This window comes from Cyprinus carpio, chromosome A3 (genome assembly GCF_018340385.1).
Source record: "Cyprinus carpio isolate SPL01 chromosome A3, ASM1834038v1, whole genome shotgun sequence".
NCBI lineage: Eukaryota > Metazoa > Chordata > Actinopteri > Cypriniformes > Cyprinidae > Cyprinus > Cyprinus carpio.
This window is the reverse complement of record NC_056574.1, coordinates 30,046,470-30,066,020: the sequence shown is the minus strand read 5'-3', so window position 1 is coordinate 30,066,020 and position 19,551 is coordinate 30,046,470. Positions and strand designations below refer to the sequence as shown.

At 36.4% G+C, this 19,551-nt stretch overlaps 2 protein-coding genes across 2 annotated transcripts; one reads left to right on the top strand and one right to left on the bottom strand.

The window, feature by feature from the left end:
* Positions 1-474: 474 nt before the first annotated feature.
* Positions 475-5,235, bottom strand: LOC109061103 (chromobox protein homolog 8-like). Its single transcript, XM_019078239.2, has 6 exons — positions 4,913-5,235; positions 3,861-3,904; positions 3,427-3,492; positions 3,258-3,324; positions 2,464-2,785; positions 475-1,770 (listed from the first exon to the last, which is right to left on the bottom strand). Exons 1-6 carry the CDS (start codon positions 4,985-4,987, stop codon positions 1,172-1,174), a joined length of 1,173 nt encoding a protein of 390 aa, XP_018933784.2. The 5' UTR covers positions 4,988-5,235; the 3' UTR covers positions 475-1,171.
* An 8,685-nt stretch (positions 5,236-13,920) lies between these two features.
* LOC109107083 (desumoylating isopeptidase 1-like) lies at positions 13,921-19,142 on the top strand. The gene is made up of 6 exons (XM_019120351.2): positions 13,921-14,233; positions 14,899-14,920; positions 15,014-15,083; positions 15,342-15,451; positions 15,610-15,732; positions 17,368-19,142. Exons 1-6 carry the CDS (start codon positions 14,143-14,145, stop codon positions 17,459-17,461), a joined length of 510 nt encoding a protein of 169 aa, XP_018975896.1. The 5' UTR covers positions 13,921-14,142; the 3' UTR covers positions 17,462-19,142.
* The last annotated feature ends 409 nt before the right edge of the window (positions 19,143-19,551 follow it).

Genomic DNA, 19,551 nt, shown 5'->3' with positions numbered 1-19,551 from the left:
TAATCTTTTAAATCTCTGTTTGGCAGAATGGCAGTGCTCTTGGATTTGGGTTTGTTTGGTTAAATGTGTTTAGGGCTGTTAAGCTGGTCATAGTTGACTCATCAGTCAGCTGTCATTGCCAGTTGACGTTCAGACCGATGCTGAATAAACTGTTGCTCCTGCAAATTATCCTAGAGGTGATAAAAGTGAACTTTACAAATTACAGATTTACAGATTCATATGTGACTTTATATCTTGCTACTGTAACATCTCTCTCAATTGCAACTTTCTTGTAAATGTGACTTAATATCTCATAGTTGCAACTGTAACTCACTATATGATGATTTCAATGTAACTGTCTTGCAATTGAAACCCATACAGTCACAATTGCAGGGTATTAAGTTACAATGGCGAATCACTATATTTCACTCTAAGACACAAATTGGCGTACACACAAAAAGTATTACTCCAAAATGAATTAAAATCACACACAACTTCATTTTTCCATTTATTTGCTGTAAATACAAGCAAAAAAAGTGTAGTTGTCACGTGAGAGCAACAACAGAGCTTACAAGTCATGTTCAACTATCACCACGACCACAACATGTAATTTAGGCTCGGCTTTGATTTCTGCCATGCTAAAAGCACACCTAAAGCACATGTGTTCAGATGAATAGAATCTACCCCTACGGAAGCATCTACTGTAGCAGTTGTGAATGTAAACCAATACTGTCTCTTTAAAAATGCACAAAGGGCTCCAAACAGAGTGAAGACAGCTCAGGTGGAGACATGGAAACAAAGCCAGGTGGCCTTTCCTTTTCCCACCTGGTTGTTTACACGACAAAAGAGGTGATGTAACAGTAGTTTTGTCTTCAAGTCGGAACTAAAAACAGTTTCTTCTCATTGTTATGTCAATGACTGCTGCTGATGGAAAAGTAGTGGTACAGATACAAAGATTCGCTTTACATGCTTAAAGTCTTCGCATACAGCATCACCGAGAATAATCAGAAATGTCATCCTTTAACAGTTATTTTATCACAGTGACACAAGGATAAACTTAAGAAAACAATTGCCTTGTTGATGTCTTTACCTTGTTTAGACAATATCTGCTTCACTACTAAAAACTGTATTATTCACTTGGTCCTGACTAAATACATAAATCTATTGTACGTTCTTGGGTTCCTTTGTCAACTTATATCTCAAGCCCATCGCCACTAAAAAAGCCTTCTGCACTCATGGCCTCTTTAAAGGTGACGGTCAAGGAATTTATCGTCACCTGAGTCACAGTGACTTTCTCAGGATCCACTGTGGTGGTGGAGGGAGTCTGTGATTGGTCAGTTGGGACTTGTAATAATGTGCATTCTGCTGTAATATCCGCATCCATTCCTTCCTTTTCTTTGGCCTCTGAATGGTCTGCCTCACCCCCTTCACTTACCTCTTCCTGTCTACATTTAGTGCTCGAATGTACCTCGATAACCGAAGGTCTGTTCTGTACTTTGTCAAACACACCTTGCTTGGCTCCTGACTCGGTGCTGTTGTGTAGTGATTGGTCAGTGTTTGTTGTGTCATGTGATATCCGTATGGAGTCCTCACCCCCTGTAGTGTTTGTGACTGGCTCGTTCTCTTGTGTGTTAGTGATCGTACTGTTTTCTGTTGCTCCTAAAACTTGACTCGTATCCTCGCTTGGCGTCTCAGCATGGTCATAAATGGAAGAGCAGTTCTCAGTTTCCTCGATGATGATTACAGCTTCATGTTCTGCCGAAGAGCTGTACCCCTCCGTTATCTCTTGACCTCACAAAAAGACAGAAACTCATAATGAACTTTCACTGAAAGTTATTTAGTGACCTTAAAATCATTCCAGACACATATGACCTTCTCTGCTTCAAGATATGTCATAGAAGTGTTGGGGTCAATCATCTTCAATGACTCTAAACCTGTCGTGCTGCATCTTTAACTGGAAGTTTGAATGAACTCGATTGCAAAAGAGAAGCAAAGGGAACTTTTGTCAAATAACAATATAAAGTAAATATCACTTTGTTTCTAATATTGGAAGTGCATGAGTCGTATGGACTCCTTCATGAAATTTATTTTATAAAATGAGGAACACTGTTTAAATGAGTCGTTCCTCACACAAAAAGTGAAATGGCTTCAGAAGTGTAGACATTTCTGGCAGATGTCATATGTACTGCTTTTATGGTCCAGGTTTTATGTTTAATGGTCATTCACTTTCATTGTAAGAAAAAGTAACTAAAACTTATTTTTGTGTTTTGCAGAGGACAGAGTATGTTGCAGGTTTTGAAGGATGCAACATTGTCATTTTTGGGGGAATTTTGACAGTGGAGTATTTCTTAATCATATTAAACATGTATTAGCCAGTTAAAAAATTTCTGGCAAGTTTTTCATAATGGCCATCATGACCCCTGAATATGTTCATTGCAGTGTATCTTAGCAACAGTTATTGTATTGATGCCACACAACACCTACTACTTTGAATGTCCTGGTGCACTTCTGTTGTTTTTTCTTCGTTTTCCCTCATCTTCTTCACTTTGTTCTTCTGCTCATCATCCTCATCGTCTCCATCCCACTCTTTCTCTGAGTCTTTTGCAGGAAGTGAATGCTGGGATAGTTTGATGGCATCCATGAGCTTGGACCTGCACTGCCTGTTCTTGTATTTGTCTATGGGACGGTAGTGCCGCCCATTCTGGTCTATTTCCGTCCCCATGGAGCGGGTGAGTGACAGGCGGATTCTCGGGATAGGTTTATCTGGAACCTTGTGTTTACTTCGTAGGTCCATTGGGTAGATACTCTGTTAGAAAATTGAGATTATGCAGTGTTTATCAGATATTGCAAATACTTGTTAGGCTAGATTGTTCTTTCTGAAATATTGAAGTGTCTTCACAACTGCTGCGATACATTATCTTGCAATCTAGATGGCTCCTTTGGTGCACTTACAGAGAACTGTTTTGAACCACGTCCAAAAGAAAAAGTCAAGTACAGTCCCCTGTGGATGCTATGTCAAATTTGGACAATGAATGTAAGCTCAGATCTTGGGACACTTTAGTACATCAGATCACTTTTATTATGTGTATCAGATTGTTGGATATATGATATATGAATTGATATAAAACCTTTGCTACTTGTTGTTACAGAAGCTGCATAGAAATGACACAACAGTTGGATGAGGCTTCAAAAATTGTTTTAAGGAAAATAACATCAGAATTACTTAAATACATAAGAATGGCTACTGGACATCAAAATGGTAGAGAGATAACTCATACCCGCAGAATAACTCGACGAGGTCTCAAGCCTTTCCTCTTATAAGCCAGAGCTCTGTCCTTCTCCTCTCTGTTAGAAAGAGAGAGATATTGCAAAGGAATGGGGGGATGGAAAGGAAAGAACATCCTGTTGCCTCCAGCATATTCATCTCCTCATCAGAGTGCGACTTACTTTTCTTCATAGGCGAGGACAAGACGAGGGTCCAGTATATTGTCCTCTGGTTCCCAAGTGCTGTACCTGACAGTCATACAGAGAGTCCCAAACAGATCATAACACACGTCTAAAAGAGTCATTTTCATCTTATAATGATTTTCGAATATCAGGGCTACTTTTTGTTTGAAAACCAATAAACAGCAAAAAAAAAAATTTTGTCAATGTATTTATTTATGTTAGCAGAGCATAACATTGTCTTCTCTTGTGGTGAAGAGAAAGGAATGATATGATGCTGTGTTTTTATCCAATATCTATTTTTCTCATGTTTTATGTAATCTTTATTGGGGGCATGTTTTTGTGGGATTCACCCACATATTGTGTCGTAGTTGTAGGCTGTATTTTGTCTTTAATAAAATGACTGTATGTTTTTCCAATCTTATATGAGAACTTACTTAGGTGCCCACCCTTGCCACTTTAGCAGATATTCCACATTGCCCTGAAATGAGAAAGAGAGCGAAATAAAAGAAGTCACTTTCACTTTTAAAGTTGAGAGGACTGAGGGGGGATATACGTCACCATTTTGTTTTCAAACAATCCATGACACAAACATCCCACAGATTTTGAAAAAGCATGCCTGTCACTTTAAGATGTCACAGAGGGGCGAACACGTGAGTTCCATTTAAAAAAACAAAAACAGAGTTTCAAGAACATTCATGGATGGAAGTAGGTGGGGCCATGGAAACGCGTAAACAACTCATTTTGTGCAACGTGAAGCTGCGAAGGTCTTTCCTCCCCTCACGCTCGAGCGTTCGAAACGAAACCCGCGCGCACATGCAGCGTTAGTCATCATAATCACTGGCTATTACTGTACATAACAACATCTGGCTGTATACCGCACACAAAATAATAAATAAATGAACACCTACCAATGAGATGGGCTACTTCGTGCGTGCTCTATTAATAACATGACCTAATTTATTTATCTCTATTTAAACATCTTTAATATTGTTTATTCTGCCGTTGGTCTAAACTGGTCCGATTATTTTTGACAACTGCGCGGATGTTTCATGCATCATTCTTGGCCCTGCGCGCCTACAAATAAACTGCGTAGCCGTTAAACGCGGTGATTTTCCGAACGCAACGCGCATCGATGGAGATGATGCTGACACGCGCGCTGTTCTCACACGCCCCCCTCCATCTACAGTGCTTGCAATTCAAGCGCAAGCCTTGCTAAAATTTACTAACTTTAGACAATGACATACAAGTTGCCGCAGTGTTTTGCACACGAAAAGTCATGCGACGAAAAAGTTCCAAAATGTTACGCAAGCTTAGGTGTTATTCACTCATGAGTGATTCCTGAACTGGCAACAGAAGAAAACTGTGCGGATTTTGGTGGTATTACTCCCTTCAAAACAAAATAAACAGCGCGTGCAGAATACATTGCTTAAAGCAACTGGCAAATGTGCGTTTTGTATTTTATATGAAGGTCCTTAAATTTCTTTTCCTTTTTTTTCCTCTTCTTCGTGATTGACTCCACAGCAAACACTTGCTCTCCTATTGATGACAGCTCCATGTTCATGAGATCATCCAGTGCAGCAAACAGTTTCTAATCTCTCTTGTTATTTCTCTGCAGGTGATGAAATATCACTGAAATATTCTGCGCTCACTCTTGGGAGTGTTTTCTTTTTTAGGATTTAAACCCTTCGGTACTCTTGGTGCACCCTCAGGTCTGCCGCTGTTCCAGCTCTTACTGAGTTTTAAAATCTGCGACACATGTACGCACTGGCTTGGCTTGGCGCGTGCACGCTCTACGCGCTCGCGCCCACCCCCTTCTCCGTCTATGGCAAGCCGTGGTAACATTAATTCTGTTAACGAGTAGCGTATCTATTATTGTTATATTTTACTTTTTTTAATTTAATAGTTAGTCTAATGGTGGTATCCTTTGTGTCACTGGTTAGTACATTTTTATCTGTTAACAGTACGTTTTTCTAGTTACTGGAAATTATCACAGTTGTTATTAGATGGATACTAGTTCTCGACTAGTTTTATTTATTTATTTTTTTACTTGCCAGATGTAATGTGTAGACTTGAGGAAACTTTATAGGTGAATTGAGAATTTACTAGAAAGACTGAAAATGTCAGTAATAAGAACTATGAGCTACTCTATTTTTTTGGTGAAACATTTGTACACTTCAAAATATTGAATACATTTTTAAGCAGTTAAAGCAATTAAATATACATTAGGAACTGAGTAAATGTAAGTAAAAAAGAAAAAAAAGAAAAAAGGACATAACTTTGGTAACCATGACAATTAAAACTGAGTAGACCCAACAAGTTAAGGTAATGTACATATTTGAAATAAATCAATAAATCAATGCTAGTGTTGATGAGTAATTTGCACTTGTTTCCTCTAAACTTTATACTCCATAACTTTCCTTATTTCAATGATTGCAGTTAATACAACATACTTATATCGTTTAAACATGTATAAATTACTTAAAATTTGTTTAACAAACATTTTAGAAGTAAAAATGAAACAATCAAATGCAATTCAAGTATATTCAAATGGTTTCTGTTTTCCCATTTCCACCATAACTGTGTTGGATCTCTCATGTTTCGCAGGGGAGCTGTGAACCCATCACCCTGCTTTCCACACATAGCTGAAATATACTGTGACTCCATAACTTACCTATAAACAAACAATGCAAAGCTATAAGAACATATTTTAACATCCAAAGTAGTTACATTCATTATCTTTATGAAGTCATTTACTTTATTTAAGGCATCATACATTTCCATTTAATGTACATGTAATTTTAACAGCAGGGCAGCAATTGTTTTAATTGTGTCCAGCTTACACAAAGTTTTTGTTAAAGATGTAGGGCTAACTAGCAAGGCAATGAATACTAGTAGGCTACATTTATGCATTCTGGCAGAGACTTCCGTCAAGAACGACAAACTTTAGATATTATTTTAACTGCAATTAAAATAGCATAGATACTAGTTAGTTTTAAATAATGTTGAAATGGCATGCCAAAACTCCGTTCGTCCCTTTAGCAATGCACCGAGCACGAGTCACCACGAGAGTTCGCGCGCGCTGAGGAAGGAGCGCGACTGGTTTTGCCAAGAAATGGAAATGAAAGACGGGAAAAGGTGGTCTCTCTCTGAGCGTTCGAGACGTATTAGTGCGATGAGTCACTTTTGAGATAGCTACACGAGAATATCGGGTCATTGCAGAGGCTGATGTAAAGCCCTGTGTGTATAGTAACGTGGTCTACACATACACCTAGAACATAGGAAGTTCTTAAATAGTGTTTTCCGAGGAATGCGCAGAATAACACTCATAATTAGTTCTTCCCAGAATCTGCGCCAACAGAATTCCATACAGTTCCACAGATTTCCAGAGAATTCAAGGCCCCTCATTTACCGTTCTACACACCTCCACCCTCGCGTGCTCTGATCACAGTGTTTTGGTTTATTCGATGTGTTTACCAAATTTAAAACATATTGACAGAATTCTGTTGATTTTTACCCACAAACACAGATCATGTGAGAAGGTGTAATTAACGCACAAAGACAGTGAAGGGAGGACTAAAAAAAAAAAAAAAAAAAAAAAAAAAAATCAGTTTAGGCCAGAGCTATTCAGTTCGTTTAATTTGAGGGCCAGATTATCGAACTGAAAATTTGAAGGGGCCGGGTGGGGGTGGTCATCCCAATGTCTTTTTGGGGGGGCCTATAAAATAAGAAATTAAACTGAAAAGCATATTCAGCTGTATAATAAGCAAATATTATACCAACAATAACACCTTTTAAAGGTTTACCTTAGTGCTATCAATCGATTAAAAAATAATTAATCACACATTTTTTATGTAGGCCTAATTAATTGCGATTAAATTAATATTAATACATTTATGTTATCATAATTTCACACTGAACCTGTGAAAAGTCAATGAAGAAACAACATATTATAAATACGGTTTAATGGTTTAATCTTTTCACTAAGTAGCCTATACTGTTAATGAAGGCCAGTAACATTGATACCAATAATGTTACTGATATCTCTATTAAATTCATTTTCCCTCAATTTTAATCAATAATTATAGCCTTTCAACATTACAGTATAATTGAAAGCCATTATTTTTAAACTATAAAGTGAATATAAATTAATCTTTATTCAAACTACAAAAGTTAATCAGCGACTAGAGCAGTGGAGTGATTTCTCCTTTTTTGTTGTTTTATTTTTGTTCTGTGATTTACATCAATGACAGACTTCATCAGGTTGCACTTTAAAAGCAGTGCTATTTCTTTAAAACCTGATGCAAATGATGCAGATCTGACACACATTCGCTTTTCTCCCAACATTTTACAGTCATTTAGGACTCATTTAAGACCGTGTTTACGAGGTAACTCGGCATAACCGCACATTTTAACATAATTGTGTGCGTTTTTGTCTGCTGAAACGGCTCAGCAGCATATGTGGAAAGTCGAACGCACAGCCTATCAAACTCCATTTGAAAATCAACTATGTCCAGTCTCTGTGCTATTTCTCGCTAGAAGAAATTACCAATAACATGGTCATTATACTCGTTTAAACTAGAGTTGCGAAGAGCTTGTCGGTGAGTGTCTTCCTTTTCTTTTTCGGCTGTGAAGCAACAGCCCGGGCCAGTGTTGCCACCTTGTGGAAAAACTAATTAGAGCAAAAACGATTCGAGGCGTATGTTCGACTCTTCCTCGGGGCTGGATGAAGATGATTGGCGGGCTGGATTAGGGTATAGGCTATAGGCTAGTTGATGATCCATAGCCTACAGCTTTATACAGGCAAACAGATAAACCCAGAACGCTTTTTCGGCCCTTCAGTATAACTGTCCTAATACATTAAGTAACGTTAAGCTTTGTCATTAAAATGGCAGAAAACGCTTAACGTTACATTTTTTGTGTGTTGCATTCACTGGGAGTTAATTTCTTGCCTGTAGCCTATATTGTGAATTATCAATCAATCAATAAATAAATAATAATAATATCCCAGCTAACCTTTTTTGGTTCCCGGAACATTCTCAAAAACGTTCCCTGTTGGTTAGCCAGGAAAGTTTTCTTTACGTAAATAGAACGTTCCCTTTAGGTTAGGGGAACGTTCCGGGAACCTTCTGGGAACGTTCCCGGAACGTTGCGGGAACATTCCCATAATGTTCTCGGCAGGTTTCGGGAACGTTCCCCTAACCTTTATGGTACGTTCAGTAACCTTTCTAGAACATTTACCAGAAAGTTCTCTGAAGGTTCCCAGAACGTTCTCCTAACCTCTTTACTCCGATACCGCTGCTGTACGTCAGTAATCATCCAGCCATCCCGCGTTAGGTAGAGTAAGCGGCATGGAAGACGGACAGACAGGGACGGACTGGCCATCGGGAGCACCGGGACATTTCCCGGTGGCCTGATGGTCATTCTGGCCTGCCGGCTGCGCTGTGCAGTCGATCAGGCTGACGTGCAATAGGCTGGGACGCAACTGCGAATTAATTGACGGATTTATGAATCTACGAATCAGGCGATCGAGGAGTGAAAATGACATCATCAGCGAAGCACTGCCTAATTGGCTATATCCAGAGGCAGGCTTCTTCTTAGAAAACCGTGCAAAAAACGGAGCGTAAAAGCAAAGGAGGAGCAGAGAGGGAACGTATAAAAAAGAGAAAAGCCCTGGCCACAGACGCATTAAGTTGATGCAAAATCCCAGCCATGTTCACCAGTAAGGGAGCAGGTCGGTCAGCATTACATTTACATTATATTTACTAGGGGTGGGACGGTTCACTGAAAAAATCGAACTGTTCGGTTCTCCACACACGGTTCGGCACGCGCTGGAAACGCTGTTCAACTTAAATTTGACAAAGCATCTGTAATATGGTTTACTATAAATAACACGTAAAACAAACAGGGTTCAGTTAATATATGTTTCTGTTGATGGATGAACATTCTGGCTTCCCAGACATTACAACAACAGCGATGAAAAAAAAAAAAACCTGTGGCCAAACCATTCACTCTTGTTCAATACGAATACGAACACTGGATCAGTGCATTCTTTTAAAGTGACAGTCTTTATATTAATCGATCAGCAACAACAAAGAAATCACTCACTGCTCTTGATTGAAAAGCTTTTGTAACTTTAATAAAGATTTATCTTTAATTTGTAGTCCAAAATGCAATGCTGTTTGACATTTGATTACTTTATTCAATTTATGTACCTAAAAACTATGCTATACCAACCTAAAAACCCCTGAGTCAGTTTATTTTATTTGTAGCTTTACTCTGTTTTTTTTATTTTTTTTTTTTGTTTTTGTTTGTGTTTTTTTTTTTATATGATAAAATATATATTTTTTGAAAGTATCGTTTTTCCATAAACATAAGCACATACAACTAGCGAAACAGTGACTCTAAAACTGTGAAACAAACCGAACCGTGAAAAAGTTGAACTGTTCCACACCTTATATTTACGTAATCATTTGGCAGACGGACGCTTTCATCCAAAGAGACCTACAATAGATACAAACTATTCTAAAAAAAATTACAAATATATATTTAAAAGAGCATCTTTATGACAAACTAGCACACTGTTTTACATATGGGGACACAGTATTTTTTTAGTGCCAAATTTGACCAGAAATTTTGATTTTCCATTTCTAGCCTACAATATGTAGTCTAGTCTACAATGTTTATTTATTTATTTTGAAGGTGACGAAAGGAAGCAACAGTAGCACTAGTGCTCCAAGTGCTCCTGCTGTTAAACAAAAGTGGGTGGACAGTTCAGCTTTTGAGTCAGAGCAGGAACCTTCCGGTAAAGTTTAAGCTATAAGCAAAACTAAACATGCTGGCTATACTAGAACAATATGTGCTTTTATGATTTATAAGATCATCAGTAGTAGGACTGTGATCATGGGGACATACAATTGATGGCTGCACAATTAATATAGATTATTGAAAGTGCTTATTTCATATAGCAGAGATACTAGATGTGCAGAGTGAGAGAGAGAGGGATTCAGGGAAAGATGATATAGATGGTGGATTCCTAGTGAGTTTTTGAGGGTTTATTTATTTATCCATTCATATTATGTATGGTATTCTACCTGTTACATCAACTAACAGGGTTAGCCTACAAGTTTAGCAGTCTGGTGGACACATGAATTGGGTGGTGGTGACTGCAGCAACAGAGGTGGCCTGGGGTGGAGTCAAATTCCCGGCCTGATTTACTGTCCCAGTCCGCCACTGCGGACAGATATGTACCTCAATAATCAGTACTAAACCATGTCTTGTTTTAAACTATTGTTTAATCATTAAAGATAATCAGAGCACATTTAACCATCATAAGAAGCATTAAAAGAGATTGAATTATCCGTTCTTTATTATCCGTTTAACTACCAATAACCCAGATTTTACGCTTCTTTTTATTTGGTTAACTTTTTTTTCGTCATTGTTTTGGGTTTTAAAAATGTGAATTTTATTTTTCCAGACTTTTAAAATGAATAACATTTCTTTGACTTTAATTAGGATAACATTTCATTCATTTCTTACCACTGAGTTAAGGACGAAGCTAAAAAAACTAAAAAACTCTCTGTTAACATGGCCTCTTCAATTAGACGTGTCAAATCTCTCTGAAATCACAATGTTTACTCTCGTATATATCAATTATAAGTATTTCTTCAATAAAGAGATCAATAAATGAATGGTAATCAGTTAGTAAAACGAAATGCAAATCAGAGGTGCGCAGTAAAGAAAGATACAAACAAACCCAGTTTATGATATGTTTTTCAGACTTCGCTTAACCTTGGCTTAATTTCAGCTATGAAGGTGGAATTATATTATCATTATAATGCAATCTGACTACTTTGATGTCTACACTTTATTAAAAGCTTATTTCAGACATGAAATTCTGCAAAAATAGTTTGCTTATGATTAAAAAAAATACACATTTCAGCATTAGAATAATCAGAAACATCTGCAATTTTTAATTAGTTTACATGGTTATGACAACTAAAAATAACTTACAGGGAACCTTCTGGGAACGTTCCCTTTAGGTTATAAAAATAAAATCTAAAAATAACCTGGAGGGAACGATCTGGGAAGGTTCTCTTTAGGTTATAAAATTAAACCTAAAAATAACCTGCAGGGAACGTTTTGGGAACGTTCTCTTTTGGTTATTAAAAAAAATAACCTACAGGGAATGTTCCTAGAATGTTCTTATTTGGTTCCCGAAAAAATAACCAAATGGGAATGTTAGAAGAAAGGTCTGTGTTTGTTGGGATGTAGGCTACCTAATCTAGTCTTCCAATATCATCTTTTATCATATACAGTCGTGGCCAAAAATATTGCCCCCCTTGGTAAATATGATCAAAAAAGGCTATGAAAATTAATCTGCATTGTTAATCCTTTTGGTCTTTTATTTAAAAAATTCACAAAAATGTATCCTTTCATTGGATAATAAGAATTTAAAATGGAGGGGAAATATCATTATGAAATAAATGTAATATAAAGAGGAGGGAAAACAAAGCCCAAATCCCCTTAATCATCCATTACAATGAGAAAAACCAAAGAATATATTTCTGATGTGCAGCAAATGATAATTGAGCTTCACAAATTGGTGAAGTGGCTTTAAGAAAAGAGCTAGAGCAGTGAAAATTCCAATTCCAATAATTAAGAATTTCCAACCAACAGAAAATGTTACAAAACTTCCTGGAAGAGGACGTGTGTCTATATCGTCCTAATGTGCGGTGAGAAGGAGAGTTTGAGTGGCTAGAGACTCTACAAGGACCACCGCTGGAGAATTGCAGAAAATAGTTTAGTCTCTGGTTCAGAAAACCTTAAAAAAAATTGTCAAACAGAACCTACATCAACACATGTTGTTTAGGACGGTTTCAAGAAAATTTCTCCTCGCTCATCCAAAAACAAAACTCCAGCATATTCAGTTATCAGCCATGACTGGAACTTTAAATGGGACTGGCTTCTATGATCGGATGAAACTAAAAAATGGGCTTTTTAGCAGCAAACACTCAAGATGGGTTTGGTGAACACAGAGAAAAAAAGTACCCCATGTGTACAATGAAATATACTGCTGTATTTTTGATGTTGTGGGCCTATATTTCTGCTGGAGGTCCTGGACATCTTGTTTAGACACATGGCATAATGGATTCTATCAAATACCAACAGATACAAAAATCAATAAGTGACTGACTCTGTTAGAAATCTTATAATAATCTTACAATAACCCACACACAAACCTCAAAAACAAGACAGAAATGGGTCACTGAGCTCAAAACCAAGCTTCTGCTATAGCCATTCCAGTCCTCTGACCTGAACCCTACCGAAAATGAGTGTGGTGAACTGAAGAGAAGAAGCACCATCATGGAGCTGGGAATCTGAAGGGAGTGATCTGGAGTGATTCTGGATGAAGAAATGTCTCTGATCTCTTGTCAGGTGTTCTCTAACCTCATCAGGCATTATAGGAGAACATTTAGAGCTGTTAAACTGGCTAATGGAGGTTTCAAAAAGTACTGAATAAAAGGGTGCAGTCAATTGTGGCCAATGTGTATTAGAGAAAAACATTTATTTCATAATGATATTTCCCCCCATTTTAAATTCTTATTATCCAATGAAAGGATACATTTGTGTGAATTTTTAAATAAAAGACCAAAAGGATTGACAATGCAGATGAATTTTCACAGCCTTTTTTGATCTTATTTACCAAGGGTGCCGATATTTTTGGCTTCGACTGTAGCTACAAAGCCATGTTTTTAACGTTCAAACGATTTTACTTGAAAATTAACCAGTCTCATTATAGGATTGTTCAACCTATAAATTATTTATTTAAATTTTTTTTGAGAAAAGAGGGAATGTTTTCAACATTTTGAGAAAGTCAAAGTTATGAACAACATTCTTTCAGTAACGTTAATAGAATGTTTGTTCAAAATGATCTGTTCTTCAGTAGCCTACTGTTCTCAAAATGTTAGCACAAAAACATTTTTATACATCACCCATGGAAAGTTTTTCCGAAACATTTTAGATGGATGTTCGTTCCACATTTTTTACCCTGTTTAAGAATAAAACTTTCCCACAATGTTTGCAAAATGATAAAATGTTCTTTTCGCATAAAAAAAATAAAATAAAAAAAGCTTCATGGGAATGTTAGCAAAACGTTCTTTGAAGACATATTTTCTTAAATATATATATATATATAAAAATCTTTATAAAAACTTCTTTGTTCTGAGTTCTTCTGGAGGAATTGGCTCTTCTTTTCTCTGATCTCAACAGTCAAAGCTGATCTCAAAAACATAAGTTATATATCATAAGATTTGCCAGACTATACAATCAATAAAAGAATATGGATTAAGAAATACAGTAAGGAAGGATTACAGGTCATCCAGTTGTTGTGGATTTTATAGTTTAGTTTTATTCGACGGTGGTCAGTAATGTGGTCACTATGTCGTGACCGTGACGTAAACGCTTTCTCATTCGCTAGATGGCGCTGTCGTGCGCTTCTTCATTGAAGACTTGGACGGACAGAGCCTATTTATCTGGCTATCGTTTTAAAGCAGTTTTGCAGTATTTTTTAATCAGACCCTCCTAATGCCATCGATTCTCAGAAAGTCCAATACACATAAACTGTTTTAGAAATTTCAAACCTGAGAGTTCAGACTGTCGTAATCATCTCCGCCGCAGACAGGCTAACGTTAATCAGCCGCTCTCAGCATCACAAACATGGAGCAGCACGACTCGACGTTCGGAGTGCAGCTCTTCATTTATGACCTGTCGAGGGGGATGGCCCGACAGCTCAGCCCGATAATGTTAGGTGAGTGACACAGACAGTATATCTTTACCGTTACATTGGTGAGCTCCGCGAAATTTCCAATCCTACCATGAAGAAGGTTTAGCTCATTTATATTCCATCGTGCTGTCGTTGCCTGGCAACCTTCCAACGACAAATCTCAGCCACTGAATTTTAATGAAGTAATTCTAACGTTGATTGGCTAAGTTCTTGATTATAAATAATGTAATACTGACGTTTTGTCGCTACTGTCCAATGGCAAATGGTTTGCTTATGAATATTTAAAAGAGCCATCACAAATTCGACTATTGTAAATTTGCGTCCGGTTTTGTTGATAAAAACACTTTTATCAACAAAATCTTTTATTCACATAACCGTAACATCTATATTAATCTTGACCTGTTGATTTGGTTCTCACAGTTATCTAGAATTATTTATAAAAACAAACTCTTTTAGAACACGGTGTTCTTTATTGTAATCAATCACGTGCCGGTGTTAGCAATTATGACAATGAAGATTCATTAAATTGAACATAATGTAACTATTTGAGTGGTTCAAACCATAACAGTCCTAATACTTATATCTTAATAATATAAACAAAACAAAATTATTAATAACTTATGAGGAACATATGAAATACCTATAATATCTATAATTGTATGGTTTATAAAACATATTTTTTCTTACAGGAAAACAGCTTGATGGGATTTGGTAAGTGAATTGTTATTTAATATCTGCATATTATACATTATGGTCTAGTTATGTAATTCTATGCTTTTCCTGTATGATCATATGTCTAAACAGGCACACATCTATTGTGGTCTATGGAGAGGAATTCTTCTATGGTGGTGCTGGGATCTCTAGTTGCCCACCGGTAAAATCGACAAGCACTTCAAAGAGTAGCCCAAAAATATACTTAGTGTATTCCATATTGTGCTGTTTGTGAGCCCTCAGTTTACATGTTTATTGCCATCCATGTGAAGCTTTGAACAGCACATCTGAGCACATTATTTTTGGATAATAGCATGTTGAGATTTAAAGGCCTTGGAGCATGATTGTTCTCAAGAGGTGCATTTTTTTCTATGGCGGCTACAAGGACACTGTGTACCACACTGTGTATGTGTGTTTACAGGGTGGGACAATGCTCGGACCTCCAGACACAGTGGTGCAGCTGGGAAACACAGAGGTGACAGAGGAGATCTTTATGGATTATCTGTCCTCACTTGGAGAGACAACATATAGGTGAGTAGGTGTATCTGACAGTTGTTTATTATTAAAAATAAAATGATGTATTCGTTTTTTCCAGTAGCTATAAAGTACTTATAAAGTTTTTGTACTGTATAAACATTTGCTTTATATGCATTGCTTGGTTTAAATCTGGTCTCTATCTCTCTCTGCAGTGGTGACAAATACAGATTGTTTGAACACAACTGTAACACGTTCACTAATGAGGTGGCCCAGTTTCTCACTGGCAATAAAATTCCCTCCTATATCACAGATTTGCCCTCTGAAGTGCTCTCCACGTGAGTACGCTATTTCAAGAAGATTTCCAGTGTTATTTTTATTTCCACCTGATACGGTAATATTTAGTAACTACATTCAGAGAATAAATTAATAGCTTGAGATCTGCATTGCAAATTTTTTGTTTTGAAGTTGTGAATGAAGCATTATTTCTGAGAGAAAATTTTTTCCACACTATTTTTTTCAGTGTGTATCTTTATTATAAAAGGTGAAAATACTGCTTTACAAAAGTGTAAACAAAAACTGAAATGTCTGTATGGATTATGGTAATAAAAATTGAGGGAAAAGTGGTTAAATATATGGAAAATAATGTGGCAATGCAAAAAAAATCTTTGACACCTTCATGACGTTCAAAATCTGTGTGATTTTTATTCTGTGAAATGTTTTAATAATGTTTTTATCCATACGATTAAAGGAATAGTTCACCCAAAAATGAAATCATGCTGAAAGTTTACTCATCCTCAGGCCATCCAAGATGTATAGGAGTTTGTTTCTTCATCAGAACAGCTTTGAGGAATGTAACATTTCATCATTTGCTCATCAATGGATCCTTTGCAGTGAATGGGTGCCGTCAGAATGAGAGTCCAAACAGCTGATAAAAACATCACAATAATCCACAAGTAATCCACACCACTCCAGTCCATCAGTTAACATCTTTCAAAGAGAAAAGCTGTGTGTTTGTAAGAAACAAACCCAGCATTAAGGCATCATTTCTGGTCAAAATACTAGTCTTTAATCCATAATAATGTTTCCTCTAGTGAAAAAATTCATCCCCTGTTGCTCTCTCACATCAAAATCCACCAACATAGTTATTCAGAACTGTTTTGGCTTGTAAACAGTGCTTGATGTTTGCATATTTCTCTCCTGATTTGAATAGATTACTTTTTCACTGGATAAAGTATTATAAGGGATAGAGGACTCGTATTTTAGCCGGAAGCAATGTTTGATGTCAAAAACGTCTTTTTGCTTTACAAGATGGTTCATTCAATTCATGACGTTGTGTCGTACAATTCATGGACTGGACTCAAAGACAGTTTGGACTCTTATTCTGACGGCACCCATTCACAGCAGAGGATCCATTGATGAGCAAGTGATGTAATGCTACATTTCTCCAAATCTGTTCTGATGAAGAAACAAATCTACATCCTGGATGGCCTCAAAGTGACTACATTTATTTATTTATTTTTTTTGTGAGTTATTCCTTTAGAGTCAAAAGGGCCCAAAACAACATTGGATTCCAGTGACTTTCATTGTATAGACAACAGCCACTAAGACATTTTCCAAAAAAAAAAAAAAGTCTTTTATGTATTTCATAGAGGTTCTGGATCTTTTACGTGATTGACAAAATTTAAATTTTTGGCTGAATTGTCCATTTAATGGTCCTAAAATAGGCTTCATTTTCTTCATGCAGTTTATTTTCTATTGAAAATGTTTATTTTCTAGTGAAATGTGACCTTGACCATTTTTCTGAATTTCACTCATTGGCGATTGTATAACTGTGATGTTCTCTCATTTTCAACTGTCACATTTCCAATGCTGAAAATTTATGTAAGAAGATCTGTGTGATTTTCACAGTACTTCATGCTCTCTCTCTCTCTCTCTCTCTCTCTCTCTCTCTCTCTCTCTCTCTCTCTCAGGCCATTTGGTCAGGTGCTGCGGCCAATCCTGGACTCAATACATATTGCCCCTCCTGGCAGAAACGTGATCAGCAGTCAAAATAATCATAGCTAGATCAGCTTTGTAATCTCTCTTTCTCTCACACACACTCACCTACACATGCAATAATTCACACATACGCTGTTTATACACACACATTAGCCCTGTTGTAAATGAAGTTGGCTCAAAACACCTCGTTCAAGAGCACAGAACAAAATTTCCTCGGTTCTGGTCCATATTCACAGATGCCCAGATATTTTGAGACAGTTATGCTTAGTGTTTCATGCACAAGGTCTGGGTCATTCTTTCCAGATCACTGATGGTTCATATTTTTCAGTGTTGAGTTTTTGGTTTCTTTAGTTTTCATTTTAATATGTATCTTTATTTTGTATCTCTACAGCCCACCACATGCAAAGATCATTTGTTGTTTGTTGATGACAATCCAACTTTTTTCCTGTTGTTAGTTTTGATTCCTTTCGCATCATTTCATGCTTCCTTTCCTTAATAATATGTCTGTTGATATATCTTACTATTGGCAAGCCAAAAGTTGAAGGACTATCTTTAATTTGAGTAACATACAGTATATTTATTTATTTTTGTGTGTGACTTTGTGGCAAAGAAGCACATATGCTATAATATGACTTGCATTCTGAAGAAATTACTGAATGGGGCTCAGATTCAGAGAGAAATATATGTATCTGTGCCTTTGTCATGCCAGCTTGGGCACAAGTAACATTTTTAACTAAACTAAACTGTAAAGTACAAAATTATTTATACATTTAATGCTCGAGGTAGACATTGTCTCTTCCATTTATATAACCAGCTGAATGTTTTTATATGTGCTTTACGCTGATTTTTATTTTCATGAAAGGAAAGTTTGCTGCTGTTGTCAGTGTTATATGGTTGAATATGTGTGTTTGTTATTGGTATTTATTAACATTTTCCTATTTTAAAAGGTATTTATTGAGGACAAATGATAGTATAATAGTCAGAGATGTTTAATGAAAGACTATTGCCACTCTTATTTTGTTTTCATGCTGTTGTCATTGTCAGATTGTTACTGCAAACCCTAAGCTGCACTCATTTTGAGCTTTATACTAATTTTAATGGAAGTTATCTCATCAAAGAACCAGCACTGAGTATACATAAACGTGTGTGTGTGTTCTTATCCTCACTTTTTCTGTGATCTAAACATAGACATAGTACATGATGCTACTTGTAAAAATGTATAAATACTTACTTTGAAATTGAGTTCACAAATCTGAAATAAAACAATTCAACCAGTTTTCAAAAAATGTACATATATATATAGAGAGAGAGAGATAGGGACCCCTGCATTAATTACAAATGCTTTGGTATTCAAGCTGAAGGAAGAAAGTCAAATCTGAGACATTCTACACAGATTTCCAAAAATGGAATGGACAAAATTATTGGCACCTTTTCAGAATCTTCAGAATTAATTGTATTTCAAGCATGTGATGCTCCTTTAATTTGTAATTAGACTCACCTGTAGCAGTTCAAAGGTGCTGGCAATATAGAAATCACACTTGCAACCAATTAAAACAGAGAAAAGTTTGGCTTACCGAAACAAAGTTACCTTTTCACATTTGGGGGCCCATCAAGACTGCCTATGCATAGGGCCCGGGATCTTGTGCAACGCCCCTGTGTTCAGCAGCCGGAGCTCTTAAAGCCGCTAAAATAACCTAATAACCAGATGCTGTGATGTCTGTTAATCAAAAAAAAAAAAAAAAATGGAAAGCAATAACTTTTGTAGCTTTAAGGATTGACCTTTAGTTAATTTAGAATTTAGTGTTTGATAATGTTATTCAATTTCTGTATATTTCCTACTTTCTAAAGGGCAAAGGTAAATATGACTATTATTATAATGGTTTTATGTAAAGATTGTTTGAAGTTCACTTTTTTTAAGTCTAATAAATATTAAAATTGATAGCTCTCAATTATACTGAATGTTGAATTACTATATTCAATGGTTAAATAATAAGCAAAAAACTATTCCTAGAGACATCAGTAGTATTGGTGATACGGGCCTTCAGTCATAAAAAAAAGATGTCATTAAACAAATTAAAAATAGACAGTTTTTATGTTGTTACTACATTAATTTGAATATTAAAGTATATTTAAAAACTTTAATGTTTGGTTGGAAT

What these genes read in the sequence shown, in the direction of transcription:
- LOC109061103 (XM_019078239.2), bottom strand. Translation starts at nt 4,987, where the DNA reads ATGAACATGGAGCTGTCATCAATAGGAGAGCAAGTGTTTGCTGTGGAG. An exon ending in CGAAGAAGAGGAAAAAAAAG is followed by an intron (nt 3,905 to 4,912) that starts GAAAAGAAATTT and finishes TTCTCATTTCAG; the next exon opens with GGCAATGTGGAATATCTGCT. An exon ending in CTCGTCGAGTTATTCTGCGG is followed by an intron (nt 2,786 to 3,257) that starts GTATGAGTTATC and finishes ATTTTCTAACAG; the next exon opens with AGTATCTACCCAATGGACCT.
- LOC109107083 (XM_019120351.2), top strand. Translation starts at nt 14,143, where the DNA reads ATGGAGCAGCACGACTCGACGTTCGGAGTGCAGCTCTTCATTTATGAC. An exon ending in AAACAGCTTGATGGGATTTG is followed by an intron (nt 14,921 to 15,013) that starts GTAAGTGAATTG and finishes ATGTCTAAACAG; the next exon opens with GCACACATCTATTGTGGTCT. An exon ending in CCCTCTGAAGTGCTCTCCAC is followed by an intron (nt 15,733 to 17,367) that starts GTGAGTACGCTA and finishes TCTCTCTCTCAG; the next exon opens with GCCATTTGGTCAGGTGCTGC.